At 44.7% G+C, this 17,872-nt stretch overlaps 3 protein-coding genes across 3 annotated transcripts; 2 read left to right on the forward strand and 1 right to left on the reverse strand.

The window, feature by feature from the left end:
• Positions 1-1,767: 1,767 nt before the first annotated feature.
• On the forward strand, positions 1,768-2,261 carry LOC6726398 (protein Diedel). Its single transcript, XM_002107320.4, has one exon. The coding sequence runs from the start codon at positions 1,794-1,796 to the stop codon at positions 2,157-2,159; it is 366 nt and encodes a 121-aa protein (XP_002107356.1). The 5' UTR covers positions 1,768-1,793; the 3' UTR covers positions 2,160-2,261.
• A 5,981-nt stretch (positions 2,262-8,242) lies between these two features.
• LOC27207268 lies at positions 8,243-16,969 on the forward strand. Its single transcript, XM_039296719.2, has 2 exons — positions 8,243-8,377; positions 12,034-16,969. Exon 2 carries the CDS (start codon positions 12,049-12,051, stop codon positions 16,153-16,155), a length of 4,107 nt encoding a protein of 1,368 aa, XP_039152653.1. The 5' UTR covers positions 8,243-8,377; positions 12,034-12,048; the 3' UTR covers positions 16,156-16,969.
• LOC27206335 lies at positions 16,873-17,767 on the reverse strand. The gene is made up of 2 exons (XM_016172377.2): positions 17,744-17,767; positions 16,873-17,546 (listed from the first exon to the last, which is right to left on the reverse strand). Exons 1-2 carry the CDS (start codon positions 17,765-17,767, stop codon positions 17,214-17,216), a joined length of 357 nt encoding a protein of 118 aa, XP_016039973.2. The 3' UTR covers positions 16,873-17,213.
• Positions 17,768-17,872: the final 105 nt, after the last annotated feature.

Here is a 17,872-nt window from a genome sequence, read left to right on the forward strand (position 1 = left end):
AGAGAATTAATATATGTGTTTAAGTTTTTAGGGATCAGCATGCACTTTTTAGGGAGTATGACTAGTAACATTATATATAATTATAAATTTATAAGGCTAAGATATAGTTTAAGAATGGCCGGAATGAGATGCAATAAAATATAGTCTTAATCTAGCCAAATGACCATTGGAATTAAGCCACCAATTCAGTGCTCAAAGATATATAATTGTGTTCTTAAGCTCATAATAATAATAAATGAATAATATTTGAGTAAAAGACATCTAAGTAAATAAGACGTACAAGCCAAGCGATTATTGATGTGTAAGTTCTTTAAGCCCATATTATATATTAATCAGTTTCCTTCTGTTTTCAATAAATGTATATTTAACTAGAGAACATGGCATTCCAATCCAATTAGGAAATATTAATTTTGTCCCATGTACAATCTTAATTTCGTTGGGGATTACAAATCGAAGGATTCCAAATCAAAGCAATGCCGTCATAATGGTATCCACAGAATGTCCTTTTCAAGGCGAATGACAAGCTGCGCCGGCATCTTTCCCGGATTTTCATTCACTTTCTACACATTTTTAATAAATTGCCGGGACTGGGGCTTCTTTGGCCATGGGGATGTGGCCCCTTGAGTTGGTGGACCCCCCCTTGGGATGGCTTTCTTCCGCTACACAATGCACGGAATTCGACATTGACCATCATTCATCATTAAATTGTTTCGCTAACTGTTTTCAGCAATATTTTTTCGGCGTACGCGTGCTGACAAGCCGCTTCCTGCCGTTTTTTCAACGCTCCCGAAATTTGATGAATTTCTTTTTTATTCATTTCGTACCCGGCACAAAAACTTCTTCCTTTCCTTTCTTTTATTTTTGTATTCATTTTTTTTTTTGTATTATTTTATTTTATTTTATTTCAGTTCTTGCTGGCCCGCTCCTTGTGTCTTACAACATTTTTCTAATCAGTCAGCGTCCACGTCCGCTTCACATTTTTTGTAGTCTTCTTCGATTTTCCCTCCATTGTATTCCATCCACTTTTTCCCATTTCGATACGGGTCCACCAAAAAAGATGCTGGCGGTCGGAAAATCGTGGGTAAGGTACATGAAGTGGGGGCGACTTAGGAAAGAAAAGCCTAAAATCTTTTTTACCATACTCACTTGGTGGATCTTTGGTTTATCGCAGAGAGAAAGACAATTTTTCGACATCTGAGTGGCAATAAATCGATCAATATTCTGAACAAGTTGGCTTGAAGAAGGGGGTACTTTTCATAGTGATACGAACTTATCTATAACTAGTAAGTAATACTATAAAACCCTTTTTAGATAATGTGAGTGAATAAAGAGTGTGAGTGCTGTCAAAATGATTATTGCGACCAGACATGTATAATTGTTCACTTGAAGGGTTTACAATCTTAAAATATAATAGCAAGTTTACAATCTTAAAAGATAATAGCAAGAGGAATCGCTATAGTCCAGTGTATAGACGGCTAGAGACCCCTTACTCTCTCTGACGACAGGCATAGTCAAGGATTTGATAAACTAGCCTAACACTTCTAATATAACATTAGGAAAATAGTCTGATTTAATTAGGTGATATTTGAGAATGAAATAAATTATAAATTAAATAATATAAATCCTTTTTTAGAGAAGTTAATCACAATGCCACATTCTCTCCACCGAACCCAACATATTTTATAGTTTGCAAGTAAAGGGTAAAATTAAAAGCGCTTAAAAGTTAATAGAACGATGAGATTACTTTCCTATATAAAGCCCAATATAAAGTATCCATAAGTTATTCGATCACAATGCGAGCGGTTTCGGTGTCAGTGCTACTCATCCTTGTTGTCTGGGTGTCCTGCTTCGGCGAATCAGGCGCAGATTGCTGCTGGACAAAGGCCAAACTGCTCTTCACGATGGGCAAAGGATCGTGCGGAATGGTCAATGCCAAGACCACCAAATACGGATGCGAGGCCACAGTTTGCGCGGATGGAAGGGTGCTCAAGGGCTCCTATTGTGGAGTAGGTTCTTGCAACATCTTTGGCTGCTTTTGTCGCGGCGGCTGTCTGGCTGGAAACTATGGCGAGTCCTTTGTGGAAATAAATAATAAGTATCAGATCAACTTGATAAGCACCCAAATGAAGCTTGCTAATTTAACAGATACCGAGGCTTAATTGTGCAAAGTTTTGTGACTTCCCTATAATTTTAATATTTTTACATGCGCAATCTAAAAAATAAAATAAAGAGTATCAGAAAGAGGTAATTTCTACATGGTGAAGGTTTCAAGTTTGGTGATAGTTAATATACTTACAAGAGCGATTCGAAGTGAATATGTCTACAGATTGATTGAGATACCGTATACAATTAGATAATATTATAATTTAAAATTAAACCTTAAATAAATGATTCAATTTCAGGACATCTCACATGAGCGCGGTTAGGTTTCACCATTTAATTCAAGTGGTCGCTGGAGTTATCACTTTACCATTTAGATTGCATTATCCCCTCACTGGGCAACTGGGCGACTGGGCAACTGGACGACCTTTTGACCCCGGAAAGCCAATCATCCAATCGCTTTGCTTTCGGGTATAATCCGTATATCTAGTGCTGTATCTCGTTATGACGCCCTGTCGCGGGAAGCGTCTCAAAGTTTTGGCCCACTGAATGGGTTCAAAAAGAGCCATAAAACACCCGCTAAGCAGAAGTTTGCATGGTGGCGGGGGTGGGGGCGTGGGCGGCCAAAGTTGGCTTTATGCCGGTGGCATAATCAAGGATCAGTGGAGGCAAGGACCAGGACGAGGACTACGTGTCCACAAAGTGGCGCTCCGCGTGCAAGCAGGAGTGGATGTGGCACTGGGCGTGGACGTGGGCGAAAAGAAATGATAATAATGCTCGGGTCAAAACAATATAAATGCAAATGCAGCGGCGCTGGCTGCGCAGTCGGCGTCGACTCAGCGCCTTTTACAGTCCTGCAACGCATTTTAATCAGTTGGCAGTGGAACTCCGGCTCCGAATCCAACTGCAGATCCCCCGTCCACGTCCTCGCCCTCGCCCACCATCCTGTTGGCAATCCCCGACTTTCCGCGGAGCAGTGTCCTGGCCTGGCCTGTCCTGTCCTGTCCTGAATGCCAAGTGCGACGTTAGCGGGGGACAGTTTATGAGGATGGCGCGAGAGGCGCGAAAAGTTTACGCCTGCGGCTCGCAGGGGGCGTGGCAGTGGCATGCACTCGACGAAATATCCATGGAGTTGTGGGGCGACAGGATATACATCCGATGCTAAACTTTCGTTGGAGATTATGACAAATTTAATGCCCTCACTATGCATTTTAACGTACTGGCTGTCATACGCACTATGTTTTGTTTGCAGTGTGCTTTTCCGGATGTGGAAGGTGTCCGGCTTGGCCAGCATCGAGGGACGACTGGTGACTGGTCCGCCCTCACCTGTTGCCCGGCCCATAAATCATAACTCAATTGAGTGGGCGTGGCAGCGTGCCCACAGGAAAAAAGCGTTCAGTATCAAATGGAATTGATTGCGAACATCCCAAGATTGCAGCAGCTTAAAAAGAGTTTCGCCAGTTTTCAGTTTTCAGTTTTCCGAGTCCCCGGGCCCGTAAATCAATCGTTGGCCGGGATAATTCCCTCTGATGCGATTAGCCAGCAACTCCCGGAGTTAATCGAGGCAGCCGATAACGAGTCGGACCATCCGGATCATGAAGAATCGGAGTGCGTAACCGAGTATCCAAGTATCTGGGTATCCGGGTAGCCGAGTATTCCCAACTGCGTTATGCAATTATTGGCTGTCCGCTTTTACGAATCCAACGAAAGGGGGGGTGGGTGGTAAGTGCGTGGATGCATGGATGCACGGCTCAAAAGGCGCCGAAACTCGCTTTTCTTATTAACTAATTAAGGCAGCTGCCAAGCCAGATGCTGCCGCATTTTCCCCGGCATGTGTGTTGCCAATTTAACGCTCCGGCTTTGTCGTCGCTTTGTGTCTTCCTCGCCGTCAGCCCCCTTTTTTTGGTCTTGGCCCGGGAAATTTGCATTTCCATTTGCCTGCAGCGGGCGCAAGTTGCAGCTGGAAAACCCCACACCGCTCCAATTTTAATGAATTGCCAAAATCGCACAAATGCTAAACGAAAATTCAATTTGCAGATATAACAACAAGCTGCAGAAAGGCCTAAGTCGAGTCAAGAGCGTCGGGAATACCCTGGGGAAAACTGCTTTTGTTTTGCTGGATGATGACATTTATCCAAAACGATAGGCAATACTTTTGGTTCTTATACACATATACCTTAAGTTTGCAGTAATCATTAATATAGGTAAATTAAGTGATTTTTTCTGGAAAAAGTAATGACTTTTCAAACTAAGGATATTGAAGAAGATAAAAGAAAATAATACGATAATATAACATACCCAAAGCACCCAATTACTGGGTAGAAAAGCCACCGCGAGAGGCTTTTGCGAAAGTAACAATAAATAAATTGCACATTTGCGGACGTCGACGCCTTTGTAACTCTGCCGGCAAATTGCCGTTGATTGAATTTATGTGTGTCAGGGGCGGGAGGGGCGAAAGGAAGCAGGGGCGTGGAGCAGGGGGCGTGGCACACAAACACACAGGCACAAAGATACACAAAAGACTCTTACATGCTTCATTATTTCTGTGGCTAAATTAAAGGATAATAGATTTATATGCTTGCCTGGGCCCGAACTGAAATCCATAAGATACACACAACCAAGCACCAGTATCTCACAGATGCACAGGCAAATGCAAGTGCACACGCTGAAAACCAGGGTTGCCAGGGTTAAGTTAAGAGCATCTAGACAAAATCTGAGAAAGAAATTACAAAATATCAGCACTCACGACTTAAGATTGCTAACTTACTCGAAAACTTAACTTTTGGGGACCTTTAAAATCAACTTTTTTATAATGCAAATCTGGTATTTTGGCAGCACTGGTGCTCTTGTCCCAGCTTTAAGAAGTAGAAGAATAATACAAAATAGCAACAAACCAGGCCAAAGGCCACGAGTATCTCAATCGTGTTTGTTGGGCGAACCAATGGCTCGGTCAAGGAATTTTGAATGAAAAATATTTGAAATATCAAAATGCTTATGTTGATTTTTCCACCCCGACCCCCTCAGTTTGACTTCATGCTATTCAGGCAGGACTTTTCCCTTCACGACAAGAAGGCGAACAAGTAAGCAAACAAAGCTGCAAAAGGATGCTTTCATGCTTTGAAAACTAGATAGAAGATCTCATTATTGCTTCTGTAAGATCATTTGAAGTATGTCTTTAGAAGTTAAAGTATCTTTTATATGTACAAACTATCAAACATTTAACAATAAGAAAAAGACAAAATCACACGATCATTATTGATATCAACTTTAGTAACTAATTTTTATATGTTACATTCTATTGTTAATTTATTTCATATTTTAATTGAACAAGCCAAATGCTTTGCTCTGGTTGAGAAGCAATTGGAGAAGAGCATGTGTCGTTGTTGTATGATTGCCATGCATTTAAAATACTGCCCGAATAAATTTCAATGACTAAAGGATAATTTAGCATATTAGCATATTTTACGTAGCATACTTTTCAGCCTTGACCGCACTTGTCGGAGCACTGGAAAAACCGCACTACAATTTACCACAATCCGGCCACATGGAGTCGACCTCTACTCGTCCAGTCCCAATCCCAATCCTTTGCCCCGCAAATTCACTTGAACTCTCACTTAATTTTTGCTAATTTCTGCTGTTGTTGCCTTCGCCTGCCTTTCGGTCGTTAGGCAAATGATTAAGTAATTGCTCTGGCTCAAAAAGGAGGCGGTCCTGGAGCTGGTTTGTTATTGGGGACTGGGACGTGGAACAGGAATAGGGACAGGGTCGCCGGCTCATGACCATCAGTGGCTCATTAGCTGGGGGCCGAGCGAGGCGAAAAAGCAAAAAATTAGGAAGAAAGGCAGCCGGCTCCAAATGAGCGAAGGAATTACACGGAATGAAGAGTGGCAAATTGAGTGAACGAGCGACTTTAAAGGACGAAAAGGATCAGGGAATGGGGCGGTCGGCGGTTTTATTGCATAAATTAACTTGGCCAAACACAATTTTGCAATTATTCTGCAATTAATAATTAATGTGGCCGCTGTCCGAGAACCGCAGGGCGAACGTTGCAGCACGGAGGATGGGGCCAGCCTGGCCAAATGTCGGGGCTCAAGGCCCTTTAAACGGCTTTAAGACCAACCACCCACCTCCAACTCCGCGGAACTTTCGCACTTGAAGCTTTGCGGTCGAGTTGTCATCGGTGTCCTCGATGTCGTCGATGCCCTCGATGCTCTTGATGCTCTCGTTTCACGGTGCTCAGCTCGCAGCGCTCGGATCTCAGCTCCCGGATCTCCTTGTTGCCGTCTGTCACTTCATTACTGTCACATGATAACTGGAAATTGTTGAGCCCTGCCCTTGGCTTTAAGTGGCTTTCACCTTGACGCCCACTCACCACCACACGCACCCATGGGCGGCTTTGGCCATGGCAATGGCTCCATAAAAAAAGGCGATACGCTCCGGCCACAAGGGAACTCATTACGGCCAAGTCCGGCCAACAAGTCACATCTCCGTAGTAGGAAGGCGAGTGTTTGTGTCCATTTGGCGTACGTTTTATGAGGACACATGCCCTAGCCAAACACCCCGTGCAATTGTATTCGCATGTGTGTGGCACTGGGGGTGTCGCCAACTGGGGGTTGAACTGGCGGGATACCCTGTAAAAATGAAATGGAAGCTTTGAATGCTTCGTTCTAGGAAAACAGAAGGTACGATCACTACTACTGCATTTTATTTGTACATAATCACTACTTCTTGTCTATCAATATAATTTAATAATAAGATATTATCTGAACATGAGGATACCTATGCCCAACATAACTCATAGTCACATGAGTTGCACCCACTGGCGTCCTTTTTATCCAAGGAGATTAAAACGCCAAGCCACCCCGGGTCAATTGTTTTCGAGGGTATGGAGCAGCAGCATCCGCATCTCCCAGACGCATTCTGGGCATTATTGGAAATCGTGCGCTTCGTTAGCGGCAAATATGTTGCACAGTAGCCCCAGACAAGCAGACGCCCCCGTCCCCGCTTCGATTTTCCGATATTGACCAAGCAGAAGCGAGCGCTGAAAGCCTATTTCCCAGTGAGTCGCCACCACTTTTCCTGTGGATGACAGTTTTCTTGGGCTCCGGCATCTAAGACGTTCCCTTCTGCCTGCCATTCCTTCCCTGAAAACGGAATTTCCGCCTCCCAGACGACGACTCTTTGTGTTCATGTGCGTCTTTCGGCTTGGGCTTTGTTGCCTCGAAGCTTATCATTTATTGCTGCTGATTGCTTTGCCTGTCCATACAACCACCCAGCCACCCAATCACACAGCCACCCAACCACCCAGCCACCCCCTTTTTGGCCACCCAGCGAAGGACACCCTCTTTGGATTTTGCATATGCATATGCGTAGCAAACGAAATGAAACGAATGCAGGAAAAAAAGTGCCAATAAAGAAATTTAATTTAATTTCCAACTTTGAGATATATGGAATGAAATACCCGACGATGAGCCCCCTTTTGTGAATGGAAATCGAAACGCATTTGTCAGCATTTCGCATTTAAACTTTTGCGCCTTTAAGTGCAATTTTCAAACATTTTGCGGCAGATTAAATGGGTGAATGGGGGCGGGACTGGGCCCTTAAATACGGTTAAGCATTTACATATGTTTATAAATTTGCACGGGGAGAAGTTCCCCTTTTCGAGATCGGATTACAACGGTTTCTGTTGTGATGAGCGATGTGGGGCCAAAAGAAAGGAACATCTGTTGTAGAGAAGTGAAGGATGTTCTCGAGGTTATAGGAAGTGAAGATATTCCTAATTTTCAAATACTGATGCAGATAAGAAATCTATTAGATTTCTAAGGTATCCCTTAGATATATTTGTGTCTGTTTTATTTAGAAAATGTATGACAATATTATTGTTGTTGCTAAAGTATCTATTAATGGAGATTTTTGATTTAACAAAGCACTACGGGAAATTTCATCCGTTTTTATGCCATAAATGTGTTTTTCAAAATTTGACAAATTCTGAAGGCATCTATAAGATTAGAAATAAAATGATCATCGTATTTTAAATAGTTTACGAGATATAAACTTATGCCCAAAAAGCGTGTCAAATTCCCAATAGTAAATAGTTCCAGATCGGCATTTCTCCCTCACAAGTCGACTGTGGACGGGATGTCAATCGAACTGGGCCGGATCGAGAATTCAGATGCTCAGTTTCAGTTCTAGTTTCGAAGTCGTCGGAGCGCACGGAAAAAACAGTTTCGAGTTGAATTAAGAATATTTTGAATATTTTGCAGTTTTCGTTTGATTGGTGAGTGAAAAGCTTCCTTTTGCCCAGCAAACACAACGTTTAACCCTGCCAGGCCCCTCCCTCAACATCTCTTTCATCGCGGGCGCAGAAATTGCCGGCGATTTTTATCATTTTAAATGGACGAACAACAAGAACGACGCAGTGGGCCGAAAAAAAAGTGAAAAATGTGAAAAAATGTGAAAAAAATGTGGAAAAATGTGTGGCGCAGTCAAGTGGCGGGCATTTAATGCCCGTTTTGTAGCCGTTGTTGTTGCGATCTCAAAGGCGGATTTGCATTATAATTTATTGCAGTGCCTGCATACGCTTTGTCCTTGTGTTTTCCCGCCGCTTTCCCCATTTTCCGCCGCGCACTTTTTGCTTTGGCTAATTTCGATGCCAGGGCGGTGATAAGCGGAGCGCATTTCTTTAAATGAGTTTTCCCAGCCAAGTTTTCCCCCGCGGCAAAAGTTCCAAGCAAAAGGCGTTGAAAATCCCGTTCCTAATACCTGACGCCCCGCTAACATTTATAAATTATTAATTTCCCCTCTCCCCCGCATCGCAGCATCCCTTCTCCCCCTACTCCTCTCGTTTTCTGTGTTTTGGCTGCTGGATTAGTGGCAGTTTATTCATATGTGGTTCAAAGCAGCCAAAAGAACAAAGAGCCGACACGAAACGACGGCTTAAACTGTCTCTTGTTTTTATTAGTCCGAAAGCCGCGTTGCAAAGCCACCCAACCACCCCCAAAACAGCCACCCACTCCACCCACTTCGCCCACCCAAAAGGTAAATGCGACACGTAGCTTATTAGCAGCGAAAGCAAAACTTTCATCAGTTGGTGTAAGCCCGGTTCTGGGAAAAACGTTCCAAGCCCATAAAGTACAGTTTTCAATAGCCGGGAAATCCGGGAAAATCAATGCAGCTGCGTACTGCGATTAACTGAAATGAAACTAAACGAAGGATTAAATACCCTTTGAGTAAAATATGCGTGGCTTTTGCCATGAAAATGTAAAGCGTGTTCGCCAAAAAGCTCAATGGCATATATACATATGTACAGTCATTCATCTGGTATTTTGGATAGATTACATGTGTGTAATTTATAAGTATTGATACGTTTCCCAGATTATTGCATATAGATTTAACTTTCCCCTTTCATTTGCAGTTCGTAGGGCAACGCAAATAGGATTCAGATTATTATAACGCTCAGAGTTAAAACAGATGGATAATTTGTATATTTTTGTTCACTTTTGAGCTAGAAAGACCTCATTAAAATGAAACACAAATTGCAAATTAATAACTAAGCTTTGGGCCTTGACTAATTGACATTTGATATTCGGCTCTGAATTTTCGACTCGGAGGCCCGAATAAAATGCATAATTAAGACCGGGAGTTGTGAGCGACCAAAGGTCGATATTAGCGATTCGATAACGAGGACAATTCAATGGCATTTCACTTTATATGAAGTTCAATTTAATGTAGGCACCTGTTTCTGTGCCCCTTTCATGTACCGAATTCTGTGGCCGATTTCGTGTGCGAGGGAAATTGTTTAATTATTTAGTAACTCGATGCTTAAAAGCTTAACAAGCAAAAGCCCATGCTAATGATGGGCGGCCAGTGGGCGTGATATCCTAGCGACCAAGCTTCGTCATAATTTGCCCCAAAATGTTGATGCCGCCATTAAATCAGAGTCACAGACCTCGTTCTGCTGACCACAGAACCTTTTAGCCAGCAGCCAGCCCATTCCCACTCCCACATTCCCACTTGCCCGCAAAAGTGTCAATAACGTGGCCAAGAACGAAGAAGGACGAATCGAGGGAGCCGGAGGAGCTACTAGCTAGGGGCCAGAAGGCAGTGGCCAGGATCTCTCGCCCGGGGCCAGCTGGTGTCCTTAGCCTGGGCAAACAATAAAATATTCAAAGTTTATAATGTAAATTAACCCAAAGTTGCCTGATGTCCTGCCGCGTCGTCCTCTGCTCTCCACTGCCTCCACTGGCCCCATGAATACACAATACACATGTCCCCCGGAAATTGGTGGGGTCGCACCGCCCTGCCACCCCGTTTGGCCCCCATAATTTCTGATATTCTTGGGGCCTCCCAAGGATTTGGCCTGGTCCTCGTCCTGTCCATGTCGCCGCGCCGAACTGTTTGGCTAATCAAATTTTATTGGGCCACTGAGTGCTGGGCGGCGAGGCAGCCGAGGTGGGCGTGGCAGCTAGTTAACATGGCACCGAGAAAATGGTCAATAGCGAACTATAGTTTAATGAGATTAATTTGAACAAGGACTTTGTACCTAACTGCATTAGTTGCACGCAAATTTCTTAGCCAACTTCTATTGGCTGAGTGCTATTATAATATATATAGCAAAGTTAACAATGCATTTTTCTTCATCTTAAGATCTGATTAATGTTGAACATATATCCCAAAAATCTCAAGGGACTTTAGTTCGTCTACCCGCGTAGCTCATATCTCTAATTACTACGTTGCATATTAAGTGACGAATGCCCTATTTGATATATAGACCAGATATCTTGGTCATGAGTCAGTCCCGGCTTGTAAATTGACCTTTGATCGCAGCCAGCTCCCTCATCTCGAATCTCACTCTCCTGGCCATCTACAGACTGTAGTGATGGGTTCCCCTGCTTAGCTAGCCGCTTATTCATCAGAGCTCCGAAAGCCGAAAGGCGAAAGCCGGGGAATGATGAATGCCCCCAGCAAATCGGATGAGATGCGAGCAACTGGAAGAGCCATCTCGGTGGGAGCTGCTGGTGGAGATGGAGATGGAAGTGGAGACTTCAGTGGTCACATGCCACAGCCCGCTCAAGTGTTGTTGGGACATAAACATCTCCGGGCCCACATGAAATGTCATCTTTCATTAGATTAACGATTGTTCCAGTGGCTGGTGGTTAGATGCTAGGACGCTAGGATGCTGGGATGTTCGGGAATGATGGGGAATGGTGAGGAGTGGCGTGGAGTGGGGGCAGGGCGGCGTCCAGTGGCAAAGCTCTCTGCCCGAAATCAAATCTTCAACAATCTGTTCTGCCAAATGCCTCCGCACACGCAAAAACGGGCAGAGATGAAAGGGCGGGGAATCCCCGGCATATGGCTTCCGCAAAAAAGTGTCAAATGCGTGGGGACAGAGGCGGCGGGCCGGTTCGGTGACGGGGTGGTGAGGCGAGGCGAGGTGGGGAGGGGGGTCAGAATGAGCCTATGGCGCCAGGAACAAAACCAGGACTCGGGATCCAGGACGACTGTCAACTTGAGCCTGACAAAGTATTTGCGGCTTGCCAGTCATTTTTCGTGTTTGTGGACAGGGGCAGAGATTGTGTGTGTGCACTTTCAAAAATACTGGTCGACTTCGTTGGCAGTTTTTTAATACACAACATCAAAGTGATACGCATTTTCAAGTTCCTTTATTCCGTCTTATCAACCTGCTTGTTTCTCACTCATTTGATTCAATATTACTACACTCAATATTAAAATATGTACAAATTTTCTTGAACTGTACCTATTTGTTGACTGACCAGCAGCGAGAAAGCGAATGAAATTGGTAGTGGGTTTGAGTTGAAGAGTCAGCAGGAATAAAAGCAAATGAGGCTTGAACCAAATGCAAATTAATATGTGGTGCTGCAGGGCGGGATTCCCAACCATAATTCTGCCAAACTGACCTCTTCTCATTTCCAGGCACCCAAAGTAGAAATGTCCGAGAAAATGGAAATTACTCCCATTACCGGAATGTATGAAGTGTCCCAAAAATCTGAGGAGAAAGTCATTGCTCCAATGCTCAAAGCAGAAATGTCCGAGAATATGGAAAATACTCCTGTTCCCGAAATGTATGAAGTGTCCCAAAAATATGAGGAGAAAGTCATTGCTCCAATGCTCAAAGCAGAAATGTCCGAGAATATGGAAAATACTCCTGTTCCCGGAATGTATGAAGTGTCCCAAAAATATGAGGAGAATGCAATTGCGCCAATGTTCAAAGCAGAAATGTCCGAGGATATGGAAATTACTCCTGTTACGGGAATGTATGAAGTGTCCCAAAAAAATCAGGAGAATGCAATTGCGCCAATGTTCAAAGCAGAAATGTCCGAGAATATGGAAAATACTCCTGTTCCCGGAATGTATGAAGTGTCCCAAAAATATGAGGAGAATGCAATTGCGCGAATGTTCAAAGCAGAAATGTCCGAGAATATGGAAAATTTTCCCGTTCCCGGAATGTATGAAGTGTTCGAAAAATATGAGGAGAATGCAATTGCGCCAATGTTCAAAGCAGAAATGTGCCAAGAAATGCAAAATACTCCTGTTACCGGAATGTATGAAGTGTCCCAAAAATATCAGGAGAATGCCATTGCGCGAATGTTCAAAGCAGAAATGTCCGAGAATATGGAAAATTTTCCCGTTCCCGGAATGTATGAAGTGTTCGAAAAATATGAGGAGAATCCAATTGCGCCAATGCTCAAAGCAGAAATGTCTGAGAATATGGAAAATACTCCTGTTCCCGGAATGTATGAAGTGTCCCACAAATATGAGGAGAATGCAATTTCGACAATGATCAAAGCGGAAATGTCCGAGAATATGGAAAATACTCCTGTTCCCGGAATGTATGAAATGTCCCAAAAATATCAGGAGAATGCAATTGCGCCAATGTTCAAAGCAGAAATGTGCGAAGAAATGCAAAATACTCCTTTTACCGGAATGTATGAAGCGTCCCAAAAATATGAGGAGAATGCAATTGCGCCAATGTTCAAAGCAGAAATGTCCGAAGAAATGCAAAATACTCCTGTTCCCGGAATGTATGAAGTGTCCCAAAAATATCAGGAGAATGCAATTGCGCCAATGTTCAAAGCAGAAATGTGCGAAGAAATGCAAAATACTCCTTTTACCGGAATGTATGAAGTGTCCCAAAAATATGAGGAGAATGCAATTGCGCCAATGTTCAAAGCAGAAATGTCCGAGAATATGGAAAATACTCCTGTTCCCGGAATGTATGAAGTGTCCCAAAAATATCAGGAGAATGCAATTGCGCCAATGTTCAAAGCAGAAATGTGCGAAGAAATGCAAAATACTCCTTTTACCGGAATGTATGAAGTGTCCCAAAAATATCAGGAGAATGCAATTGCGCCAATATTCAAAGCAGAAATGTCCGAAGAAATGCAAAATACTCCTGTTCCCGGAATGTATGCAGTGTTCGAAAAATATGAGGAGAATGCATTTGCGCCAATGTTCAAAGCAGAAATGTCCGAGAATATGGAAAATACTCCTGTTCCCGGAATGTATGAAGTGTCCCAAAAATATCAGAAGAATGCAATTGCGCCAATGTTCAAAGCAGAAATGTCCGAAGAAATGCAACATACTCCTGTTACCGGAATGGATGCAGTGTTCGAAAAATATGAGGAGAATGCATTTGCGCCAATGTTCAAAGCAGAAATGTCCGAGAATATGGAAAATACTCCTGTTCCCGGAATGTATGAAATGTTCCAAAAATATCAGAAGAATGCAATTGCGCCAATGTTCAAAGCAGAAATGTCCGAAGAAATGCAAAATACTCCTGTTCACGGAATGTATGAAGTGTCCCAAAAATATCAGAAGAATGCAATTGCGCCAATGTTCAAAGCAGAAATGTCCGAAGAAATGCAAAATACTCCTGTTCCCGGAATGTATGCAGTGTTCGAAAAATATGAGGAGAATGCATTTGCGCCAATGTTCAAAGCAGAAATGTCCGAGAATATGGAAAATACTCCTGTTCCCGGAATGGATGCAGTGTTCGAAAACTATCAGGAGCAAGCCATTTTGCCAATGTTCAAGGCAATTATGTCCGAGGATATGGAATTTACACCTTTAACCGGAATGTATGAAGTGTCCCAAAAATCCGAGGAGAAAGTCATTTCTCCAATGTTCAAAGCAGGAATGTCCGAGAATATGGAAAATACTCCTGTTACCGGAATGGATGCAGTGTTCGAAAAATATGAGAAGAATGCGTTTGCGCCAATGTCTGAAATATGCGCAAAAGATTACACAATATCTCCAATGGATGGAATAGCTCAGGAAGAGAACACTTTTGTCTCCATCCCAGATGGAATAACCCGACTCAAGGACATTCTTGATACACAGACAATCTATGTCCAGGGAAATGAAACTGTTGCTCCCATAAATGAAATATCCCAGATGATAAACACTGTATCACCGTTGGTCGAAATATCACAAAACGAACAAAATATCAACGGAAGGACCGAGAATGGAAATCCAAAAATACTTATTGATACGAGCACTATTTCCATGAACGATACTCCGACTGTGAATCCAGTAGGGACCACTAATGTCGTGGTGATGGTGGAGGAACCAAACACAATCATTGAGCTGGTGGATTACTATGTGCCACCAGCGTCCTTGAACAACAACAACAACACAATTCCACCGTTTTTCCCCATCACAGTGCCCTTGCACCCTGAATCCTCGCATGAACCCACCCCCAAGCCACCGACAAAGGGTAAGCGTGGCCGGAAGCCAGGTCCCAAACCTAAACCACGCGCAACCAAGCGTCGTCGTCCGCCGACGCCTCCTCCACTGCCGCCGGTACCGAACTTCTTGGCACACGTCATTAATCCGCTGGAGAATGAAATATATCCTAAGGTCGTTGTCCAGCCGGCCCATCAGCCCTGGGTGCTGCCCAGCCATTGCAATGATGGGGTTCCTAACCCGCCCCCTTCCAAAGTGGCAGTCAAGGAGGTGCCGAATACCACAACCACTTCGAGGCGCGTGTTGATCAGCGCCCATCTGCGCGAGAAACTTCGGCTCTTTGGTCCGGATGTGATCATCTCGGTGATCGACAACGCGGTATCCCCGTACTTCAAGGCGGTGAAGAAGGAACCCGATGGCAGCCAGCATCAAATATTCTTCACCGCCCCACAGCTGCTCTCCTTCACTGCCGCCCACTTTGGCAATTGGCCGCAGATGGTGCCCATCCAGATGCTGATGATGAAGCCTACGCCGGCCATGCTGTCCCATTACTTTCCTGGACCCATGGGACAAGCTCTGGTCAAGAAATGGCTTACCGATCAGCAGCCTCTCAATCTGCAGCCATCATTGCCCTTCAAGATGCCCATCGGAAAGCCACCGCAGGCCACCAAAGCTTTTCCAAGGCCGAATGCAACATATTTACATCCTGGCAAGCCCCAAGTATCCAAGCATTTTGCAGCTCCAGCTCCACCTGCAGTGCCTGCTCCTCGACCAGCTGATACTGTTGCTCCACCACCAGTTGATGCTCCTACTGCATATTCAGCTGATGATCCGGCTCCTGAATCCACTCCAGGTTCGGCTCCGGAATCCACTCCAGGTCCGGCTCCGGAATCCACTCCAGGTCCGGCTCCGGAATCCACTCCAGGTCCGGCTCCGGAATCCACTCCAGGTCCGGCTCCGGAATCCACTCCAGGTCCGGCTCCGGAATCCACTCCAGGTCCGGCTCCGGAATCCACTCCAGATCCGGCTCCCACTCCACATCCGGAACATACACCAGATCCGCCTCATACTACAACGCTGGCTCCCACTCCAGCTCCGCCAGTTGACCCTACTCCAGCACCTCCTGCGGCCTGTAACCCTACGGATCCATTTGATGAGAGCATGTTCCCACCAATCATTCTGCCCGCTATCCTCAAGCGCTCATCCCAGGAGAGGCTGCGGAAATCTATAATGGCCAAGAGGATCAAGGCCATGAAGGAGGCTCAGGAGGCTCAGGAGGCTGCAGCTTCGGCTGCTGCAGAAAAGGCCAAGCGGAGTCTGAACAAAGAAATGCCGGAGGAAGAGTTTTGACTCGAACAATTGAATAATTGGGAAAACACAAACCAACCAAATATAATGTTGAACATCTTGGAAACAAAACACACCTCCAGTCCAGTGTCCGAACAAAGAAATAAGGAGGACGAGTCAAAGAATATGAATAACTCGTATAATCCAACCCAAGAAAAGAGCACATAATAGCACATGCGAAAACATTAAGAAATTAACCAAATGTGATTCAAAATTAAATCTGATCAAAGATCAGCGGAAGGACAAGTCGAAGGATAAGAAGGATTCCGACAACTCAATGCAAGAAATGAAAATGTAGAACATATGAAGAAGCACATGTTAACACATAAACAATTTAACCAAATGTGATTTAAAATTTCAAGTAAAAACTGAACTTAGAAAAGCAGAAGGACGAGTCGAAAGATAAGGAAAATAATATGACCATGTGTATTTGGAACTGCAAATACAGAAAAGCAAACGTTGAAACACAAAGAAATTATCCAAATGTGATTCAAAAGGGCGTTCCGTATAACAATTTGGCATTCCATTGGACTCATCAAACAAAATTTGTCATGCTAATTGGCTTTTATAGAGCCGCCAAATAAAACGCTTTGCTTTCGTGGTCGGTTGTATTCTTTTTGTCACTAATTGCCCACCGATGTCAATACCTCATTATTCACTGCGATAATTGCACACTGGTCTTCGAATCAAATCAAATGACACACACACATAGCAAACGAGTTCGTTTAACTTATTTATTGCTTACGCATAGGGAACTCCTTAAATTAGTCACATTAAGTTAAAAAAAAAACATATAAATTAAAGTTTAGTGCTCAAATTGTTCCTGTGGGCAAGGAGGGGGCTTCCCAGCGGGTGCATCGACTTGTTGACCTGCACCAACTATTTCCCACTTGTGGTCCACTTGTAGCTCAAACACAAGCCGGAGTAGCAGGCTGGCCAGTAGATATCCCTGCTGCCGAGTGAAGAGCACGGGGTTCCTGCTCCAGGAACTGCCTAATCGACAGCCAACCGGGATCCACTTGAGACACCCCCTCCTCCTGGGATCCTCCGTCCGGGAATCCTCACTCCTGCTTCACTTGGAAGGCCTTCGCCTTGGGCATGGCCACCGGCAGCGAGCGGTCCACGTAGGCGAAGTTATCCACCACGCTGGAGGACAGGACGCCACCCATCACGAGCAGGGCTCCGGCGATGCCAATTTTCGACCACATGCTGCTTGCTCTCGGGAAATCGGGACGAGTGACGATACTGGACACTACTCCGGATGCGGACTGGAATGCGGCGAGCTGATGCGAAGCGAACGCGAGTAGAGCTTTTTGCACAATGCGCGGGACGCACGCCCTGCATGGGGCCTTATATACACAATCACAAACGCACTCCCAGAGTGGGAGCCGCAACTAGAGCCGGCAGAACCAGAACCCGCGGGAAGCTTTGCCCATGGGATGTCCGATGTGCCGGCGGTCACGTCGGCCAGTCGCCTCCGGGCTCCACGGGCCAGCGGAAAAGCTCCCAGAAAATACCGCTCGTCGATGCACTTCCTTCGCCGCCGCCACTCGCCGCGATTATCGACTCATTAGATAAGCGCGATTCGCACTTCGATGGCGAAAAGCTCTAGCATGTGTGCGAATATGTGCACTGCGAGAAAATCCGGCTGAATTCGGTGCGCGCACTTCCTAGTATCTTGAAATCACCTTGAAATCACCACGGAGTCATTTCTTAAAAT

The sequence above is a fragment of the Drosophila simulans genome, chromosome X (genome assembly GCF_016746395.2).
Source record: "Drosophila simulans strain w501 chromosome X, Prin_Dsim_3.1, whole genome shotgun sequence".
Lineage (NCBI taxonomy): Eukaryota > Metazoa > Arthropoda > Insecta > Diptera > Drosophilidae > Drosophila > Drosophila simulans.